Genomic DNA, 17,517 nt, shown 5'->3' on the forward strand with positions numbered 1-17,517 from the left:
AAGTTCTTAGATCTGGCAACCAAAACAGGAGAACTCCACCTTATTTTTGAAAATCTTGGCTATTAGTAAGATGATTTTAGAAAGCATGTTACATCACTCTTCAAATGAAATTGTTAAGCTGTGAGCCTTCAAGCTGCAAATTGCACATACTTCTGTAGGCCATCATAACAGAACCCTTTGAACAGAACTGAATGGAGGGGCCGGTACAGGGTCCCAGTGACGCTCCAGGCAAAGTCTGTTGCTGGCAGGGAACACCAGGGTGAGGAGCTGGTTCACCTTCCAGATTTAAATATAAACTAATGCAGGTTAGATATGTGAAGTCAAACCCCATCAGCATTGAGTGAGCAGGGTAAGAGGACTGGGGATGAGGGTCCTACTCCTGGCTCTGCTGCTCAGGCTTGACAATTCTAGACAAATTGCTTTAACTCTGGATTTCCTTCCCCACTTTGCTTTAAAATGGGACACATTACTCAGGGTTTCATGATGCAACTGTGATAAAAGACCTATCAGACTTACATCTCTCCTCCAGCGCATGGTCCTTAACATCACAGGAACAACAGAAAGACATTATGTACATTTGAAAAAATGTAAAATGTGGCAAACATAATCTCATTGTGTCATGCACTGCAACCTCGATAAACAAATCTCAGTATTCAATAGAAATGACCAAAAGGACATTAATGCATGCCATATAAAACTAGCAGCTAGCTGCAACAATACTTACCCTAAGTATTTTAACAACTCCTTACTCAGATCTTCAGGAATATATTCTGATATTAACCCATGGGCATACCGTACATAGTCTTCAGGAACAGGGCAGGGAGTGGGAAGGAGAACAAAAAGAACATTCACATTATATAGACACATTGCCTTAGCCATGTTGCATCCACTACTATAAATCATAAGGTTGAATTAATAGTAAGAGACTTCTAATTGGATACACTCTGATGGTTCTTTGTGTTTATGTTATATGACACTTGTAGGTTTATTTAAAAAGTAAAGACTTACTACACTCACTTTGTCAGCACATGTTATTAATATCTGCTGTATGTACTTTACAAAAGCTGTTCGCTTTTTGAGAATACTAGATATCATGTATTTTTCCAAAGAAATTAAATTTTAAAAACCTGCAAAAATAAAAAGCTGACTCAACAGAACACGCAATCATTAATTTTAAAGCATCTGGATCCTACAATTATTTGGCAAGTGCTTCAGTACTAAAGTACATTTTCTGGCTTCAACTGAAAACAGTTAGATAAGACAATGAGTCTATTTCAAAGTCTTGTACTTAATTTCAGTACTTTACAGAAAATGCCAAGGCCTATCTAAACATCACTGGCAAGACGAGGTAATTATCTGCGGAAATATGAACTACTAGAAGCTGTTTTCAGTATAGGGCACTTCTGCTATAGATGTTTTTTTCTGAGAGACTGGGGGAAAAAAGTGACCCTTTTATAACACAAAGTCCTAAACCAGATCTTTTCCGGTCACGTTCTATACAAGTGCTTACTGATCACAGGCTGGATCTTTTAAATCCGCTGTTGTCAGAGCTGCTAGGGAGTAACTATGACCATGCAGAGGAAGTATTTGCCAGACAGACATTAAGCTAAAATCTCGGATCTGAATTCCATCTACAACAGGCCAGCTCTATCTGTTCATATGCCTACACACTTAAAGAGTTCAGCAACACATGATAAACTAGCCTCAGGGTGGTAAAGTACTATTTCTTCTGTGCCAGAGACAGTTTCCTTTTTTTTTTTTTTAAAATCTAAAACGTCCAGTGCAAACTGGCATTGAAGCAGAAAGCATTAAACTGACACCAGCATATGCAATTCAACTATACTGACATCAAATTCTTAGTATCTCCTATCTGCACTTCTTCCTCCTCCACTGCCTAGATTCATCAAGGATTTGTCACTCCTTAAGCCCTCTTTAGGATCAGGAGAGAATAAAAATAATTTCAGTCCAAGACCATTTCACCTCAGCACTTAATATGTCCAATTTATTGCTTAAAAAAATATTCCCATCACTTCACTCTTTGCATTATGACACTGAATGGGGAGTCCAATTGCTATTATTTGTCAACTGCTATTATTCTGTACTAAATATAAAATCCATTCTCTTTGCATTTCTGCCTTGAAGTAATCTTTACCGACTTCCTTTACCAATTTAAAAATACCACTGTTTGCCTTCTAGGGAACCTCTGTTCTCACTCTACCCTTGCTTTAATATTAACCTCCTATTGAACATCAGGAATACTTGCGCATCTCCCTTTGTCTTCTGAATGAAATATTCAGGTTTCCCTTCCTTCCCTATTTGCACTCATTATATCCTCCCAGATTTTTGCCCTACAACATCTGTAGATGCTAACTACAAAGACCCATCTATTTATAAAGTACTGAAATTTCATAATACCCCTATGAAAGCAATTATCTACAGAAATAAATTGCACTGTCATGGCAGTGAAAGGATCAGACAAGAAAATTAGTCTTATTAAAAATAAGTGTTGAGTAAGGTCCATTTGACTCCTTGTCATTCACCTTGCTACACACAGTGGGAATGCCTCCAAAACTTACTTACTTTTTGTTCTAAGTATTCCCTATTACAATGCTGCTCTTTTAAATCTAAAAAAGGCTTTTAAAAAGACTGTTATATCCTTGTTACTATAAGTAAGAAGGAAGGTGGAAAAAACACTGCAGATGAGTTATTTAATTATAAATTTCAGAGATAAAGTATTTAAGCATAATCAAGATGGTTGCTGTCAGGACAATTTTCCCTTTCTTTAAAAAAATGGGGGTTGGGAAAAGGATGAAAAGCTACTGTAAAGTTAAAGTCGCTTACAAGTTTTGCAGCTTTTCCTCTTTTTAAAAAACATATATTACAATCTCTGTTCTATAAAACTGTCTAGTCGCCTCTTAAATCTCATTTATGTTGTTTCCTTTGATATCATTACTCGGTAACTCATTTTCCACTTTGTCAGCAAGTTGCTTTGTTTCTCCTTATTTTTCAACAGCATGCAGACTTCTGCATGTCTTTGTAATAAGAAACAATTTTCTTTTGTTCATATTGTTCTAAACTTTCCTTAATTTTCATTAACATTCCAGGAATTTATTCCAAGAACATTTTCAGGTTTCTCTACACAACTTCATACAACTACAGAACTTAATTCCCAGTAACATTCAGGACATTGTCCTCCCCAGGGAAAAGGCGACTAGAAGCAAACATGATTACTCCAGATTTTTTGGTACCAGGATTGTACATTTCTGGGCAATTTAATAAACATATTATTAATTTTTTTGTCTTTAATCAGCAGAAACATGTACATTCTATACATCTGTCACATAAAGTAATGTTTGGACCAGGAGCTTTTACTTTGTGACTATGACTTCCTACAATCCCTTCCCTTTTGGGAATTTTATGAAGAGCTAATAAAAATAATAAAAAAGAAGTCTGTTCTGATACTGAGACACTTATTTGGTCGATGCTTATATATATTATAAGCATATGTCCTATTGTCCAAGACAGTCTCAGTTCAGCAAAGCACTTCAGTACATATTTCACTGAGAAAAATGTCTTCCATGAACTAAGGAGAAGCTAATAGAAGGCCAGCTGAGACCTACTGCTAATTACAATGTCATCCAATGAAGACACCAAAGAACCCAGAGTAAGTCAAGGCACAGTCACAACATATATGGAATTTTCTGTACAAGGAACACATTTACTGCAAAGGCTGATTTCAGTACATTTTACATTCTAATCATGCACTTTTATCTCCACATATGCGATTTCATAAAACTTAAATTCCTTACAATGTTTTCTTTCCTTACCTTCTTTAGTATCTGTGATCTGTTTACCACTGATAAATGTAGCTGCCCGTACCCTCTCACCTACACATATATCGTTGCTTTTAAGTGCTTTCACTGTTTGATTGACCTATAGGAAACCACAAAATGAAATATCTGTATCAATGTTGTTATGCACATGTTAATACAGTGACAAAGCTCTTGTAATTTTGTTTCAAGCATATAAAACACTCAAGTTATGGACTGTGGTAAAATTTAATATACATTTGTAATGACTAGCATATGAGCTCAAAAAAACCCAAAGAAACTAGCATGTCTTTGAACATGTTGCCTTGGCAACACAGCACCAGTTTTGCAGTACCCTAAGATGAGCTGAGCTGCTCAGATGCAACAGCCACAATTACACAGGTGAGAAATACACCTGCCTGGAGAACAGAAAATGTGTGAACTCAGCTGGATTGCAAAGGCAGTCTGCATGGAAATCAAAGATAAAGGGCATTTACAAGGCATTGCAATACTGGATCTAACAGAGAGATAACTGGCAGAAGAAGATATTTCTAACACCACAAACAGGTTAACATGTTCAAATGTAAATATTCAGGTATTCATTGCAAAATACATATCCCAATACCTCATCATTGCAGAAAGCAGACCAGATTTGGTACTGACATTGACACTAATTTAAATGAGGAGGCTTCCTCGTATCATGTGATACAGACATTCTACAAAGTGGCGTAACAGTAGCGGCACATGTGTGTATGTAAAATGAGATTTATCTTCTTTACACCAAAACACAGACACATCAAGCTCAGCTATAAGACTAGTGTATTTTCTGCAAGCTGTACAGACGTCTTGAACAGCATGACTGGATCAGGACAGTAGCAACCATACCAGGACCATTCTGAGAGACTGTGCCAAAACTTCATGAGGAAACTCACTTGTAGCACAAACCCAAGGCATTTCTGTCCAGCTTTAAAGCATGGCAGAATTTAGAAGTTGCAACAATCAAAGCTCTCCTCTAGCCCATCCATGAAGTGGATGAAGCACAAGACAAGGCCTTCACCTTATGCAAAGCTTAACACAGTGATAAGCTGAACTTCAGCTTCCTTTTCTGCCTCCCTGCACTCCATGAATTCCTTTCATGCCAGCCCCATCAGAAAGAGAAACGTATGTCATTTCTCTAATACCTCACCACATTCCCAAGTGCAACTTTACATGGCTTAAATGCAGAGATGGACAAGCTAATAAGCATTTGCATTTTAAACATAAAGCAATTTCAAAAGCAAAAGAGAAACACAATACCTTTTTCTTTAACCACTTCAGTGTCTTCTCCTGGCTGTATTTGTGGAATTTCTGACTGCCAATCTCTGAGAAAAACCAAGCAAGGGGAAGAAAGCGATCACTGGTTTGGACTGCATTTTCACTACTTTTAACATATTTTAAATTGTAGATACAGCTTCAAAGTTATTTTGTGGCTTGCACATGTTTGATATCAGGGCAATAAGTTTCCATAATATTGGAAAACAGGAAAAATAAACAGACAGCTGAACTTGACAATTCTTTAATTAGGCCCTAATCCAGTAAAGCACATGTTATATTTATGTGTAATCTTGGGCTGCCTGAATTCACTAAGACGTTTCTCAAGCCCTTGTAGTTTACCAAACCTTCACTGCCCTGTGTCACCAGAATGGTCATTTTAGCTACATAGTTCACAACACAAAATGTTCGTTCCATGACTGCTTTTACTTTACGTACTGAATTCCAGCACCTAGTAAGGGGCCAAGACACAAAGCTGGTTAGTGAAGACAAACCATTCAAACTTTCAATAAACCCTTTTTCTTTCAGTTCTCCCAATTCTCTCCTCTCACTTCACAGGGTGACTAAAGCAAAAGTTTTACTTCTATCCCCCCTTTTACGTAGTTTAATACAGCATTAAAAGAAAATACAGAATCCAAAACAGTGAAACACACTCCTTGTGGGAGGAAGTACGTGATTCATTTATCATTTATTGAGCAACATAAATTAACTCAATTGTATAAGAATTTCAGAAAGTGTTCCCCCTGTGATAACTAGGGTAACACGAACACTTGCTATTCACATACGATTAGTTATCTGGAGATATGTGAATTCACAATGCTGAGGCAAAGGAGAGAGAAAATTACAAAGGCTCCTTGAAATTTCAGTATAAAAATTCAGTAGTAATTCACAGAAAGCTGTATTTTGGAAATGGAATGAAATGCCTAATGAGAATTCACAGGAGATTTTAGAGCCCAGAGTGTTTCAGTCTTTTTCTTTAACAGGTATTTCAATAAGTTTTAATCTCCTGTTTACCATTCCCATAAATACCTACATCTGTTTCATGTCATTTACTGATCCAGTATCATATTCCAACACTCAGTTCATGGAGTTTCCTTCTCCCCTTGCAAACAACAACATATTATTTATGATTCCTGCAGCATTTCCTTCTTTGGGATTTATCTTGGCTCTTTCAAATTGCATACAAATAGCTAACTATTATGTGCTCTTTGTGTATACATGGCAGGGGGTATGGAGAGGTCGAGGAAAGCTGTTTACAAGATAAAGTTTAAATCTATCTCAGCACTCGCAGAAGAGTAAAATGCCAAAATTCTTCATAGCAAAAAGGAAAAAAACCACTAATATACACTTTGCTTCATGGAGCTGATGAGTTGCAGGTAAAGTAATTAGCTGCGGCACTGCTGGCTGCAGCCTTTAGGACTTAGAAGCTTCTATATGGCTCTGAAAGAAAAGAAGAAAATGGGGGAGATGCTCTGGATACATGAACCTGCTTCTCAAAGAACTAACATGGTCTAGGTCCAAGTACAGTAAGTACGATTTGTGGATTCTTATCTTATCTAAGAAAGTTCGAGGAAGGGACATCCTCCAGCCTCCACCCTGCAACCCATGCTGAAAAGTAATTCTAGTTTGTATTCCCAGGCAGGCTCCCCCACAACAGCATGATTCAGAGTGACTCAGTTAGGGAAAGGAAACATAGAACTGTGAAGCCATTTTCATTAAAACATGAAAAATAATTACACTGAACCCTTCAGAGATCACTTTGTTTGAAAATATTTTGTGTGCTTGACAGTTTTGACTATTAAATTCTAGAAACTGACAGTATTTGAGACCTCTGAAGAATTGAAGTGAGTTATGAAAGTCACAAACTGCTGACAAAAGGATTCAATATTGGAACGTGGATTTAACATGTGATGCACATTTGATATTGGTGAGAGTTAGCAACTATGTTTGATAATATGAGTATATATTGGAAAGCCTTTTGTTCCCTAATGTGTCTGGTGCTTATAAAACTGGTCTGAGACATCTGGAAAGATTGGGTTTGAGAAATACAGATGGAATATAAGTGGTTCTACAATTAAATAATATGTTCAGTGATCGGGTAATCGCTATGTAGACTTGGAAGTTTCCCTGATGTATTGTTGAGCAAACTGCCTAAAGCACATTTTAACATCCATTTTCTCAGTGTTTTCCATAACTCTGAAACTCACATGGCCCCTTTTTTCCTACCTTCTGGGAATACAAGCTTGGCAATATTACTTTGTTATTCTAATCAGGTAAGTTTTCTTGGCTCTTCATGTTAATCACATCAGACAAGATCACAGTGCAGTTTTTGCCTTGCGAAATGAAATAAAAGAGTAAAACTCTAGAACTGGAATTCATAAACCTTTCTTAAACCTTTTCTATTGTATTTCCTACCCGATGTTTGAATTCATTAGCAAACAACCTGCCTCACCCAGATTTAGCGAGCTGTTAAGACACTCTTTCCTCAACTACTAAAGCAGGTAACCAGGAATTTAATCCAGCAAAATGAATTTGCAGTGCCCTTCAATACTGAGGCCAGGGAAGGTAGACTTTCTGCTAATTCAGTAAACTGTGTAAACCGTGAGCACTCTAGGGTAAGAATTTGTTAGACAGATGTTAAATGCCTTAAGATTAAATTAAGATTGAAATAATTATGTTGTTAGGTTCTGCCAAACAGAACAGAGCTGCAGAAGACTCAACACAACAGATACTTCTTGCCCTAAAGCCCTACTCCTTAAACAAGAAAGGCTACAAAGTGGGCAACAGGTCTTAGACCTAGAAAAGAGTACTTTAGTCATAATAATTTTACAGGCAGTGAAAGACGTGAGAGTATGAAACACATAGAAGTGGACTGTACAGAAAGGTGACCTGTGCATGACAGGCCAGGAAGCACCAATGTGTTTGTTGCATAACAATATGCTTGGTGTTCTAAAAAAAGAAAGAAATCCTAAGAATAAACCCCACTGTTACATTTAACCCAAACCGGAATAAGAAAAAAAAGCTTCAGGTACATGCAGACACATACCTAAGGACATCCAAGAACATCACATAATGCTGGTGTGTGCATGTGTGTACAGCTTTAATGACAAAGGCAATTTTTACCTTACATTTCAAAACAAAACCCAGGAAGTGAACACAAATTCTTTAACAGTTAGTATCATTTGCTGGCAAAATGACAAAAAACGTATAGGTGTACATATTATGTAAAAACACAATTGCAAAAAAAACAAGCAGTAAAGCATCTTCACTACTATCTAACAGAATAATGTTTATCAGAGGATGCGCTGATGGATAACTGCAAATACAATTTAAGAATGGACACAGAGGTTAGACCAAGACACAAGACCTTGTCTATAGCAAATACTTCATTTTTTATTATTATTTTTACTTTGCTGCTAAGAAGGGAATAAATAAATACTGCCCTCAAAGGCTGCACTGCTGTTAGGAGGAAGTGCCTTTTCAGAAAAATAATCCAGACCTAGTTCTACATTCCTATACAGACTTCTCAGTTTGACAGCCAAGAGGATCTGGCATAATTTTTCACCTTCTCAGATGGGTGCACAGCAGTTTAGTACCCCTTCTCTCACCCTTAGCTCCTTAGCCAGTGTTAGACAAGTTGCAGGGCACAGTAATTGCCTAAAGGCTTAATAATGGTTCTTTCTGGAAGTATTTATCACTTCACAGGAAGGCAAAAGCAGTTTTGTATTTCAGATGCACCTGTCTTAAAGAAGCCTCAAAAGTCAGAACTCACCCAAGGAAAAAGTTTGCCGGCTCCTAATGATGCTGAATATAACTAAATGTTTTCCAAAGTTTTTTTCAGAAATGCAGGCGTATCACAACAGCACATAATTCCAACTACCCCAGTCTCAGCAAGAATGCAACAACAGTCTTGCTGCCCAGATTTCCTCATCTCTTGTTAAAGTGATCATTTTCAGTGAAAATATGTCCTGCCTTAAAATTCAAATTGATTTTCTGGGGGAAGCAACTGCCCTACATGACTGCATATGCACCATATCACACAGGAAATACTTAAGCTTAAGCATCTGAATCTTTAACGAAAAACTCACAGCCCCACCCCCACCCCCCCAATATTCTATACAGCAATACAGAGGTCTGGTGTTTTACTTCTTAGCAGGGTTTTTGTTCGTCCATCACCCTTCCTTAGCCACTTCCTAATTATTTGTATATCACCTAAATATTTCTTCTTTCATATATGTTTGTATATCAATGACAAGGGCAGAGTGCTTTGTGAAAGCAAACTCCTAATATTTCTGGCTTTTAATCTGTGTACCTCAACTGCTTGGAGGAGCTCTACGTGCATAAGGGTCAGACAGCTTAGTTGTTATGCACTTGGTGGTAGACTTATGTTCTCAGACTCCTGTACCTCCTCCTGTAGAACTCCATCTGCACGTAGGTAAGTCTCCATTCCCTATCAGGAAGTCAGCAAGCATAAGGAGAATGCTCTTTAAAGAACTGAATATAAAAACTGAGGTCTTGCATCTTCTGCAGGTCTGCCAGGCTGCCAAAATTACATAATGCTCCTTCATCTTCCCTCGAAAACATATATGGTCCTCAAACCAAAAGCCCTTATACCAAAGGGAGTTCTGTGCAAAGACTGAGAAAACTATGAACCAAATTAATACTTTGCAATTTTTTTTTCCATTTAGGTTTTCTCTCTTATACACTTATGCATCCCAATCAAGTTTTCTATTTTTAAAAAATTAAATCTTTGAACTTAAACCCACAACATGAAATTATGCAGAGCCAGAAAACCTGTGCTCTCCTTTCTCAGCAGTATATTCTCTCTTCTCCAGCTTCTTCCTACTTATTTGAATGCTTTGCAACAAAGGGAGAAAAAAAGCCAAATGGACAATGGTTAACTTCTTCCCCACCAGACCATCCTACACTAAATAAAGAATTTAGAGAGATATAAAACTTTCTTCAAAAGGCAAAGAAAGTTCACAACACATACAGTAATGTCAAGAAGGCAGCTCTGCTCAGTTTATCATTTTTATGAAACCTAGCAACAAGACTGCACAAGTATTTCAGAGTTACAGTAGATAATCTGAGATCCACACATCACTATTCACAATACTGCAATGACAACTTCTAAGCCTAAGCTTCTGTTTTTAAAGTACAGCTGCACGCAGCACATTAGGTGTTTGGTAAAGCAAAAACCAGTATTTAGATCTATCTTGTAATGAAGTGACATTAACAAATCCAGTCTTTTTTTGCCCCCCCAGCCCCTTTTTTCACCTTTTTCTTCTGTTATATGATGTATGTACTGTTTAACATCTGCACACTTCAGCAGCAATGGGCAGCTAGGGTACTCCGCGTCTAGCACAACTTGATCAAGTGGCTGGAACTTTCCCTGCTGCTGAAAATACATCAAAGAGATTATAAAAGCATTATTATAATGTTAATACACATATATACACTACACATATATAGAAATATATATGTGTAGAACAGTCATAGCTTTAAAATAAAGGATTTAAAGAAGATCGCATTTTGAATGGTAACACATGACATTCAGAAACTGATTACAAAGCAAGCTATAAGTATTTATTTCAAACCAGTAAATACCTGCAAAATGCCTAACTCTTCAATTACTGCACTTAAAAGACCAAATTTAAAACAACATGGGGAGAAACTAATGTAAAGTACAGTGGGATTTTTTGGAAGATGACATAAGGCACCATAGTCAGTGTGTGCCAATAGTATTTTAGACCAAAACCTGTTGGATTAAACCCAGTGTCATAACTTCCATTCAAATTTTGCTTCTCCTTCCATAAAGATAAATCTCAAAGGAGCAGGGCAGCTTCTGGAACACAATATTAACCTTTCACCTCTGCAAAGTCAATTCCAGTTTGGCCAGAGTATGTATATAAAGTGATTTTGGCATAACTTAAATAGCCCCACACATGACAGAACCATCAAACAAATTTTGCTGTTGCCAAACAATGCATAATCATTCAGCACAGTTTGGCACAACTGGCAGCCTTCCCTTTGGAAAGATCCTTTAGCGCATCAGTACAAAGACTCAGTGAGCTCTCCATCCTCAGAGTGCATGGTCTCAGGAGCCAAAGCTGAAGTCATTATACAGATCAGCATGAAAAAAACCCACTTGGGTATACTGCTTTCACTATTAATTAATCCTCTTGCTAGACAGTCAGAGGCTTAATAAAAGTAACCATCCATTGTTAAATCACAATAAAAACAGGCCAAAACTCCCTCAAAACACATTAAAAAAAACCCCAAACAAAAACCAAAACCAGAAAGGATTTTAAGTTTTTTTCTCCTGAAAAAGAAAAGGCACAATAACACTGGCAAAAAGAAGGCTGAGATGCAGAAATAAAGCTACAATGAACTGCTTCCTATAGATAACTTAACCTGCACAAACCTGCCTGTGTCTCAAAGCAAGACAGCCACGCTTACATTGTACAGGGGCCCTGGCCTAAACCAAGAAAGCCTGCTGTATAGGGGATGGCTCTGCTCAGAAGACACATCAAGCAACTCTGCATCACAGTATCAAAACCAAAGGATTGCACAAAGGATGATCCTAAGATACCCACTGGATACCCATTATTTCAAGCCAGAAGTGACTGTGCTGCATTCAAGCTGGCCTTAGACAAAGTATCTGCAACACAGTTCTCAAGACTTCCCCTTTACTGAAGAATACACTAACTTAAGCAGGGCACTGCAGGAATGCATTTGCCCTCATTTAGGACACAGAACTCTGTGCACTTATCTGGCATCATGCCTGGCCTAGAAAACCAGAAAACCTAGAAAACAACGTACCAGGAAAGTAAAGGGCAGTACAGGACTATTCCCAAGAACAGGAACATCAGCAGTAGTTGTCTTTTACTCAGGCTACCTCAAACACTCTACCACATAGAGGAGATTTACTGTGTCCCTAATTTAAGTTTGGTATAAAGCTTTCAAAGGGATGATGAATTCAAACAGAGCACAGTGCCTAGAGAATGAGCTGAATTATTCCTTGTGAAATGACGACTTCTGATGGGCTATCCTGAAGCAGAAAGAGAACAGATACACAGGATATATTTGCGCATCCTATACCATATATAATTTAAAAATTATTACAGAACAATAGGTTACTATTACAAATGTGTAGCTGGGCTTCATTTCTTCACCATACAAAAATTGTTTTCCTGCATTCTCCACTTGCAATCAAAAGCAGAGAATAGCAACCAACCTTACAGGAAATGCTCTTGGAACAAAAACTCTTTGGATGCATAAAGTGAAATTATTGCCTCCATGAAACAAAAAACAAGGATCAACATTAACGTTTTATTTTATGCCCTTTTTTCCACAGGCAGATTATAAACAATAAATCAGGAACTGCCTTTGCCTTTTGATACACTTCCAAATTTTAAATAAACTTTTGCCACACCCACGATAAATCAATTGTCATTTATTAACTATCCGACTTTTGGATACTTGATCATCCTGTTCCTGTTCTGTGATATAGCATCTATACAGACACTTCTTCTAAAGAGGCAATGCTTCCTTTCAAGTTCAAACTGCCACAGAAATGTTCCTTGCTCCTCCTCCTTAGCATCCAAATTCTTCCTTCTTCTTCTCTTCTTTCTTATAATAATTCATCTCCTGGTGCCTCAGAAAGGGCACTGATTTGTTTCACTCTGATGATATCTCATCATTTTAAATTCAACAGTCCTGGGACAGGCTCACACAAAAGGACAAAAGAGATTCTCCACTGCTCTTAAAAAGCAGGTGATTCATTTGTTGAGATTGCAAGCTGACTCCTGGAACATACTTTACCAACCAAAAAACTTGATGCAAACAAAAGTACTGCTAGGGTGGCTTTCACTGCTTTACATGCAAATTAAATTTCTATTATTATGGAAGCCCCTCTTTGTAGAATTAACGTAATTTCTCAAGTCAGAAATAACATTTTCTCCTGAGAATTCCAGTGAAAAAATAAAGCAGCCTTACCTCCTTGTCTGCCTTTATGAGGTAGTGAAGTATCAGAAATAAGGGGTCCATCGGTGTAACAAATAGCAGACGCCCATCTAAGTGACAGAAATGTAAAAGCAAGCTTAGTACTAAGAGACACAATATATTGACCTTTGGATTTTTTAGGATGTTTTTCAGGAGTGGAGGCAAGAAGAGAAGAATCTTTTTTTCTAGTAAGTATCTCAGTATTTTAATCAGATGGGCAGGAAAATAGAATTTGTGATTGTATATTAAAAATACAGAGCTAACTCAATTCTCAACCCTGCCAAACCAAAGCAGAAGCTCCGCTGCAGGTCTGCTAGCTTCAAGTACTCGTTATTTTTGCCTTTTTCTGGACTATATTAAAAACATAAAAATTGAAGCTGCCCTCTATTGGCAGATTTAGGTGTAACAGAAACTTATTTTGGGATACCAGATGTATCCAGTATACTTCACCTCAAACACTGGGCAAGGCAACACTGTGCTGGCAGAAGAGGTAGGCAGGGCAAGAAAGAATTTCAAGAGCTAGTTAAGTTAGAGCTGCCTCTCATCTATAAGGGGAGAATTTGCACGCTGTCTCCTAGTAGAAAAAAAATAATTAAATAGATCAGAAAGTATGGCTCAATATGTTGTATTCACTTGGTCTCCCATTGAAACAGACACCTCTGCCCATCTGGAGCTCATTGCGGGACAATGGCTTAGTCAGGCTTTTTGTATAATTGTAGATAATTGGAAACAATGTAACATCAAGAAAACTCACTAATGAGACCAAATAATTGACGACAATTTGACATCAATTAGCAAACCAAAAGCAAATAAATGTAAATTTTTTTGGCTTAAATCAAATGATTAAGATAATTAAAGAAAAGGAAATCCTATTGCAATGGCCCTAAAACTAACAAAAGATGAAGTGGGAAGGCAAAGCTGATACCCAATCTAACATCTGTATTACTAACATAATGCACTAAGTGAGACAAAGCAAGCACCAGGACTACTTACAAACATGAAAGCTTTGATAATAAAACTGGAGGGGAAAAAATACTAGCCACTTTCTCACTGCTTCCATTTAAATGCTTTCCACTGTACATCCAGGAAGAGGTATTTTTATTTGTTCTAAAGAATTTGGGCTCTAGATGTACAAAGACCTTCCCCCTTCTCTGCAGATAATAAGATAATTTGCTTTAACTGCAAACACACAGCTTTTTTCTGTTGTTCGTTCCCTGATTGTTTTCAGAGATGCAGCAGCCCTAACATTCAGGAACAATTTCTTCTCCTCTATCTTTTAAAGAAAACAGGCAATGATTCCTTAAGGCAACTGTTTCCCAAGGGCCAAAAGAGAGGTTAGAAAGGGAGGGGGGAGAATACAACGTGGACATAATTGGGAGCAGGGAGCAGACTCAGTCTTTTGGCTCAGCCCCAGATGGAGCAAGGAAAAGCTCACAGACATACCACTTGGATTGCTATATGCACCTGCAGAGGATGTTTAAAAGCTAACACACGCTTTGGGATATTACCATTAAAGAAGGCACATGTCCAGTGGGGTTGCTTTTATTTGCTTTTATTTATCGATATAAACGGTCTTTTTTCTAGTTAAAAAGGACAAAACAAATATACCTTCTTCTCCTGAATTAATACTTATTGTTTGGTCTGTGGATATGCTGGCAGAGAAACACTACTTCAGTGACATTGTTACTGATAAAGGCTTGTTAAAGCTGTCACAAGGAGTTACATGAGTTTCCTCCTCCTTTTCAGAAAGGCAAGCTAGGTACAGAGTATGACTGGGATGGTATAGATGAGCTCACTTCAGACAGAACAGTGAAATGGCACCTTCAGACAGCAGGCCTATCCTCAGATCCCAGCACTCACACACGGGACTACAGCTGTAATTAAAAGAAAGCAAGACCTTACATTCCAACACTTGGAGCTCTAACACAACACTCGGCTGTTCAGCTAGCTAAGGCCTTCCAGCCCTTTTTCCCTCCCGTAAGATCACACATATTTTTCTTGCGCCGAGAACTTGCTGGTGTGATTGACAAGGCAAGCTAATCACTTCAGTTTAAATACAATTGAATGACTTACACACACACCCCCAACCCCCAAAGACAAATGAACATCTGTCTAATTGAGGCTGCCAAAGGCTGCCTTTTAAAGAGAGACCACAAAGCCCCCAGCCCTGGTTAAATCCAGATGGCAAATGAGTGTGTCAGAAGCTGGGGATATGATACAGCATGCCTCAAACAACTAGGAAAAACACCTGTAAATTTACTAGAAGTGAGAGGGAAGGTCTGTGTATGCACATTAGTTACAGCTGGGAGAAGGATACATTATAGTACTCACCTTGTTGAACAGTCTGACCTATAAACCAGGAACGATATTCCTCATGAAAAGCTTTTACTTCAAACAGCTGCTGTGCACCGCTATTGAATAAGTAAAGAGTTGCTTCCCCTGTTGAAAAGAAATCTGGTTTGTGTTTGTAAGCTTTCACAAAAATCAAAAGAATACCCAATACATCTGAAGAATGTGCCTTATATACATACAGACACACAAACATACACACATTCTACATAAACTCACTACAAAGAAAGCTCAGACAAAGAAAACTATTATATACAGATGTTCATTTACCAGCTCTATAAACTAAACTGAATTTGAATCAATAAATAATATGTGTGAATAGTTCATCTTACAACACAAAGCCTTTGATCCAAACCCAAATCAAAATCACTCAAGAAATCAGCTTTTGTCTGTACTGAAGGGGGAAGGTGGAAAAACAAGAAAATACCCTCTCCTTTGATCATGTTTGTCTCCAAGATATCAGTCTCTAGGTTAGAAAAACAAAAGTCTCAAACCTCCAAGTGACAATTTGAAATATTTTTTTTTGCGTGTATCAAAATGGATTGTCGATGACTCAGTATGGGTAGACAAACAATGTGAACAAGGAAGCTAAAAGGAGTTGCTTTGAAGTGCCCATCAGAATCTTCATAGTTTGGAAAGGAAAACTTTATTTTAGGCCACCCCATAGCACAGCTCTGCCATTTCACATTAGTTCTGGGTTACAATAAAAGGGTGAGGAATACGTTGCAAGCAGGATTGGCATTTTCCATATCTAAAACAGGAAGTTGCTAGAACTACAGAAAGAGCCCCTGAAATTTGGTCAGCTGAGTCTGCTGGCTGGAGTGGTCCTGTCTTGGGTATCAATGCATCTTCAAGAGACAAGAGCAACTACAACAGGGCATTTCTGCTCAAAACACATAAATTGCAAAGCTGCACTGACTTGCAGACCATGGGCTGGCTCAAAAAAAGTTTCAAATGTAAGCACCTGCAAGCTGATGTCAGCACTGCTGTTCTAAGTTTGCAGAGATCCCTTGGTGCATAGGAAGGTCAGCAAAAATGGCCAGACACACCTCTTCTAAAAAATTACTGATAATGCATTTCCCCCCCTTTATCCAAAAGGCTGACCAGATGTTTAACCTCACCTAAGGATACAGTTTGAGTTCTCTCATGATTTTTTTTTTTTTGAGGGGGAGTGGAGAGTAGATACAAGGGAGAGCAGAGGGTTCAATCACTACCATGTGCTTCTCAGCAAGGGTCTATACCATAGTTTGCTCAGTGCCAGACATCAAACTACTCACAGAAGTGCTCACTGAACAACTTTAGACTCCTACCAGTGACAGCACAAGCCAAATACTATGGTGACCTATGAAATCTTGAGAAAGGGACCATTCCTACTGCCTACCTCCAGCTCCTTAATTTATTTGATTATGTAAAAGGACAGTCACCACAGGTTCCCAACAGTGTCATTAGACAGAAATACTAATGGATGGAGAGAGAACTTAGGCAGCTTTTCTCACAACTTTACCACTTCAATTAGTTGCTTAAGTCTTATGGTACGGTTATTTCCCTTCTTTTAGTTCAGCGCTTTAAAAATGCTTCTTTTTCAGAAGTGGTACTTCTGAATTGCAGGCTGAACCCTAACTTATAGTCTCTGTAAAGGACAGACATTTTGTCCTTTTTGCCTGTCTATAAAAAGGACCATGCATGCTTTTATTTAATAAAGTGGTTAGCATCAATTCTATAGCGTGCTGAGTCCTTCAGTGCATATTTATACAGTATCTGGCATCAACAATTCATCAGTTAGACCCAAACATAAGGAAAATACATTAATAGGGTGTTCTCAGTCCTTCCATTTTCAGACCCTATAGTTATAATAGGCTACATAACTGGAAGTTTATGCAGGTCTATAAATAAGCTCCTGTAAATTCTAAAGGAACACACCCAGGCAATCATTGTGCTTTAGGCTTTCCCCAGAAACCTTTCAGAAGATCTCTGATTCTACAAGGTAAACAGATCTCTTCTTTCACAGAATAAAGCAAATTATATCTATGCTTTTAAAAACAAT

The 17,517-nt window shown here is 37.9% G+C and overlaps 1 protein-coding gene across 3 annotated transcripts in view; it reads right to left on the bottom strand.

Moving 5' to 3' along the window:
- Window positions 1-17,517, bottom strand: part of RNASEH2B (ribonuclease H2 subunit B) — a 39,374-nt gene that overhangs the window by 7,654 nt on the left and 14,203 nt on the right. For 2 of the 3 annotated variants that reach the window (XM_056327949.1, XM_056327947.1), the window contains 6 exons: window positions 15,456-15,563; window positions 13,119-13,195; window positions 10,398-10,518; window positions 5,106-5,170; window positions 3,828-3,933; window positions 725-803 (listed from right to left, as the gene is read on the bottom strand). In XM_056327949.1, the coding sequence (XP_056183924.1) occupies window positions 725-803; window positions 3,828-3,933; window positions 5,106-5,170; window positions 10,398-10,518; window positions 13,119-13,195; window positions 15,456-15,563 (556 nt within the window). The remainder of the gene's footprint in view (window positions 1-724; window positions 804-3,827; window positions 3,934-5,105; window positions 5,171-10,397; window positions 10,519-13,118; window positions 13,196-15,455; window positions 15,564-17,517) is intronic. The other variant, XM_056327948.1, reaches the window with a different exon arrangement.

Source organism: Falco biarmicus, chromosome 2, assembly GCF_023638135.1.
Source record: "Falco biarmicus isolate bFalBia1 chromosome 2, bFalBia1.pri, whole genome shotgun sequence".
Taxonomy (NCBI): domain Eukaryota; kingdom Metazoa; phylum Chordata; class Aves; order Falconiformes; family Falconidae; genus Falco; species Falco biarmicus.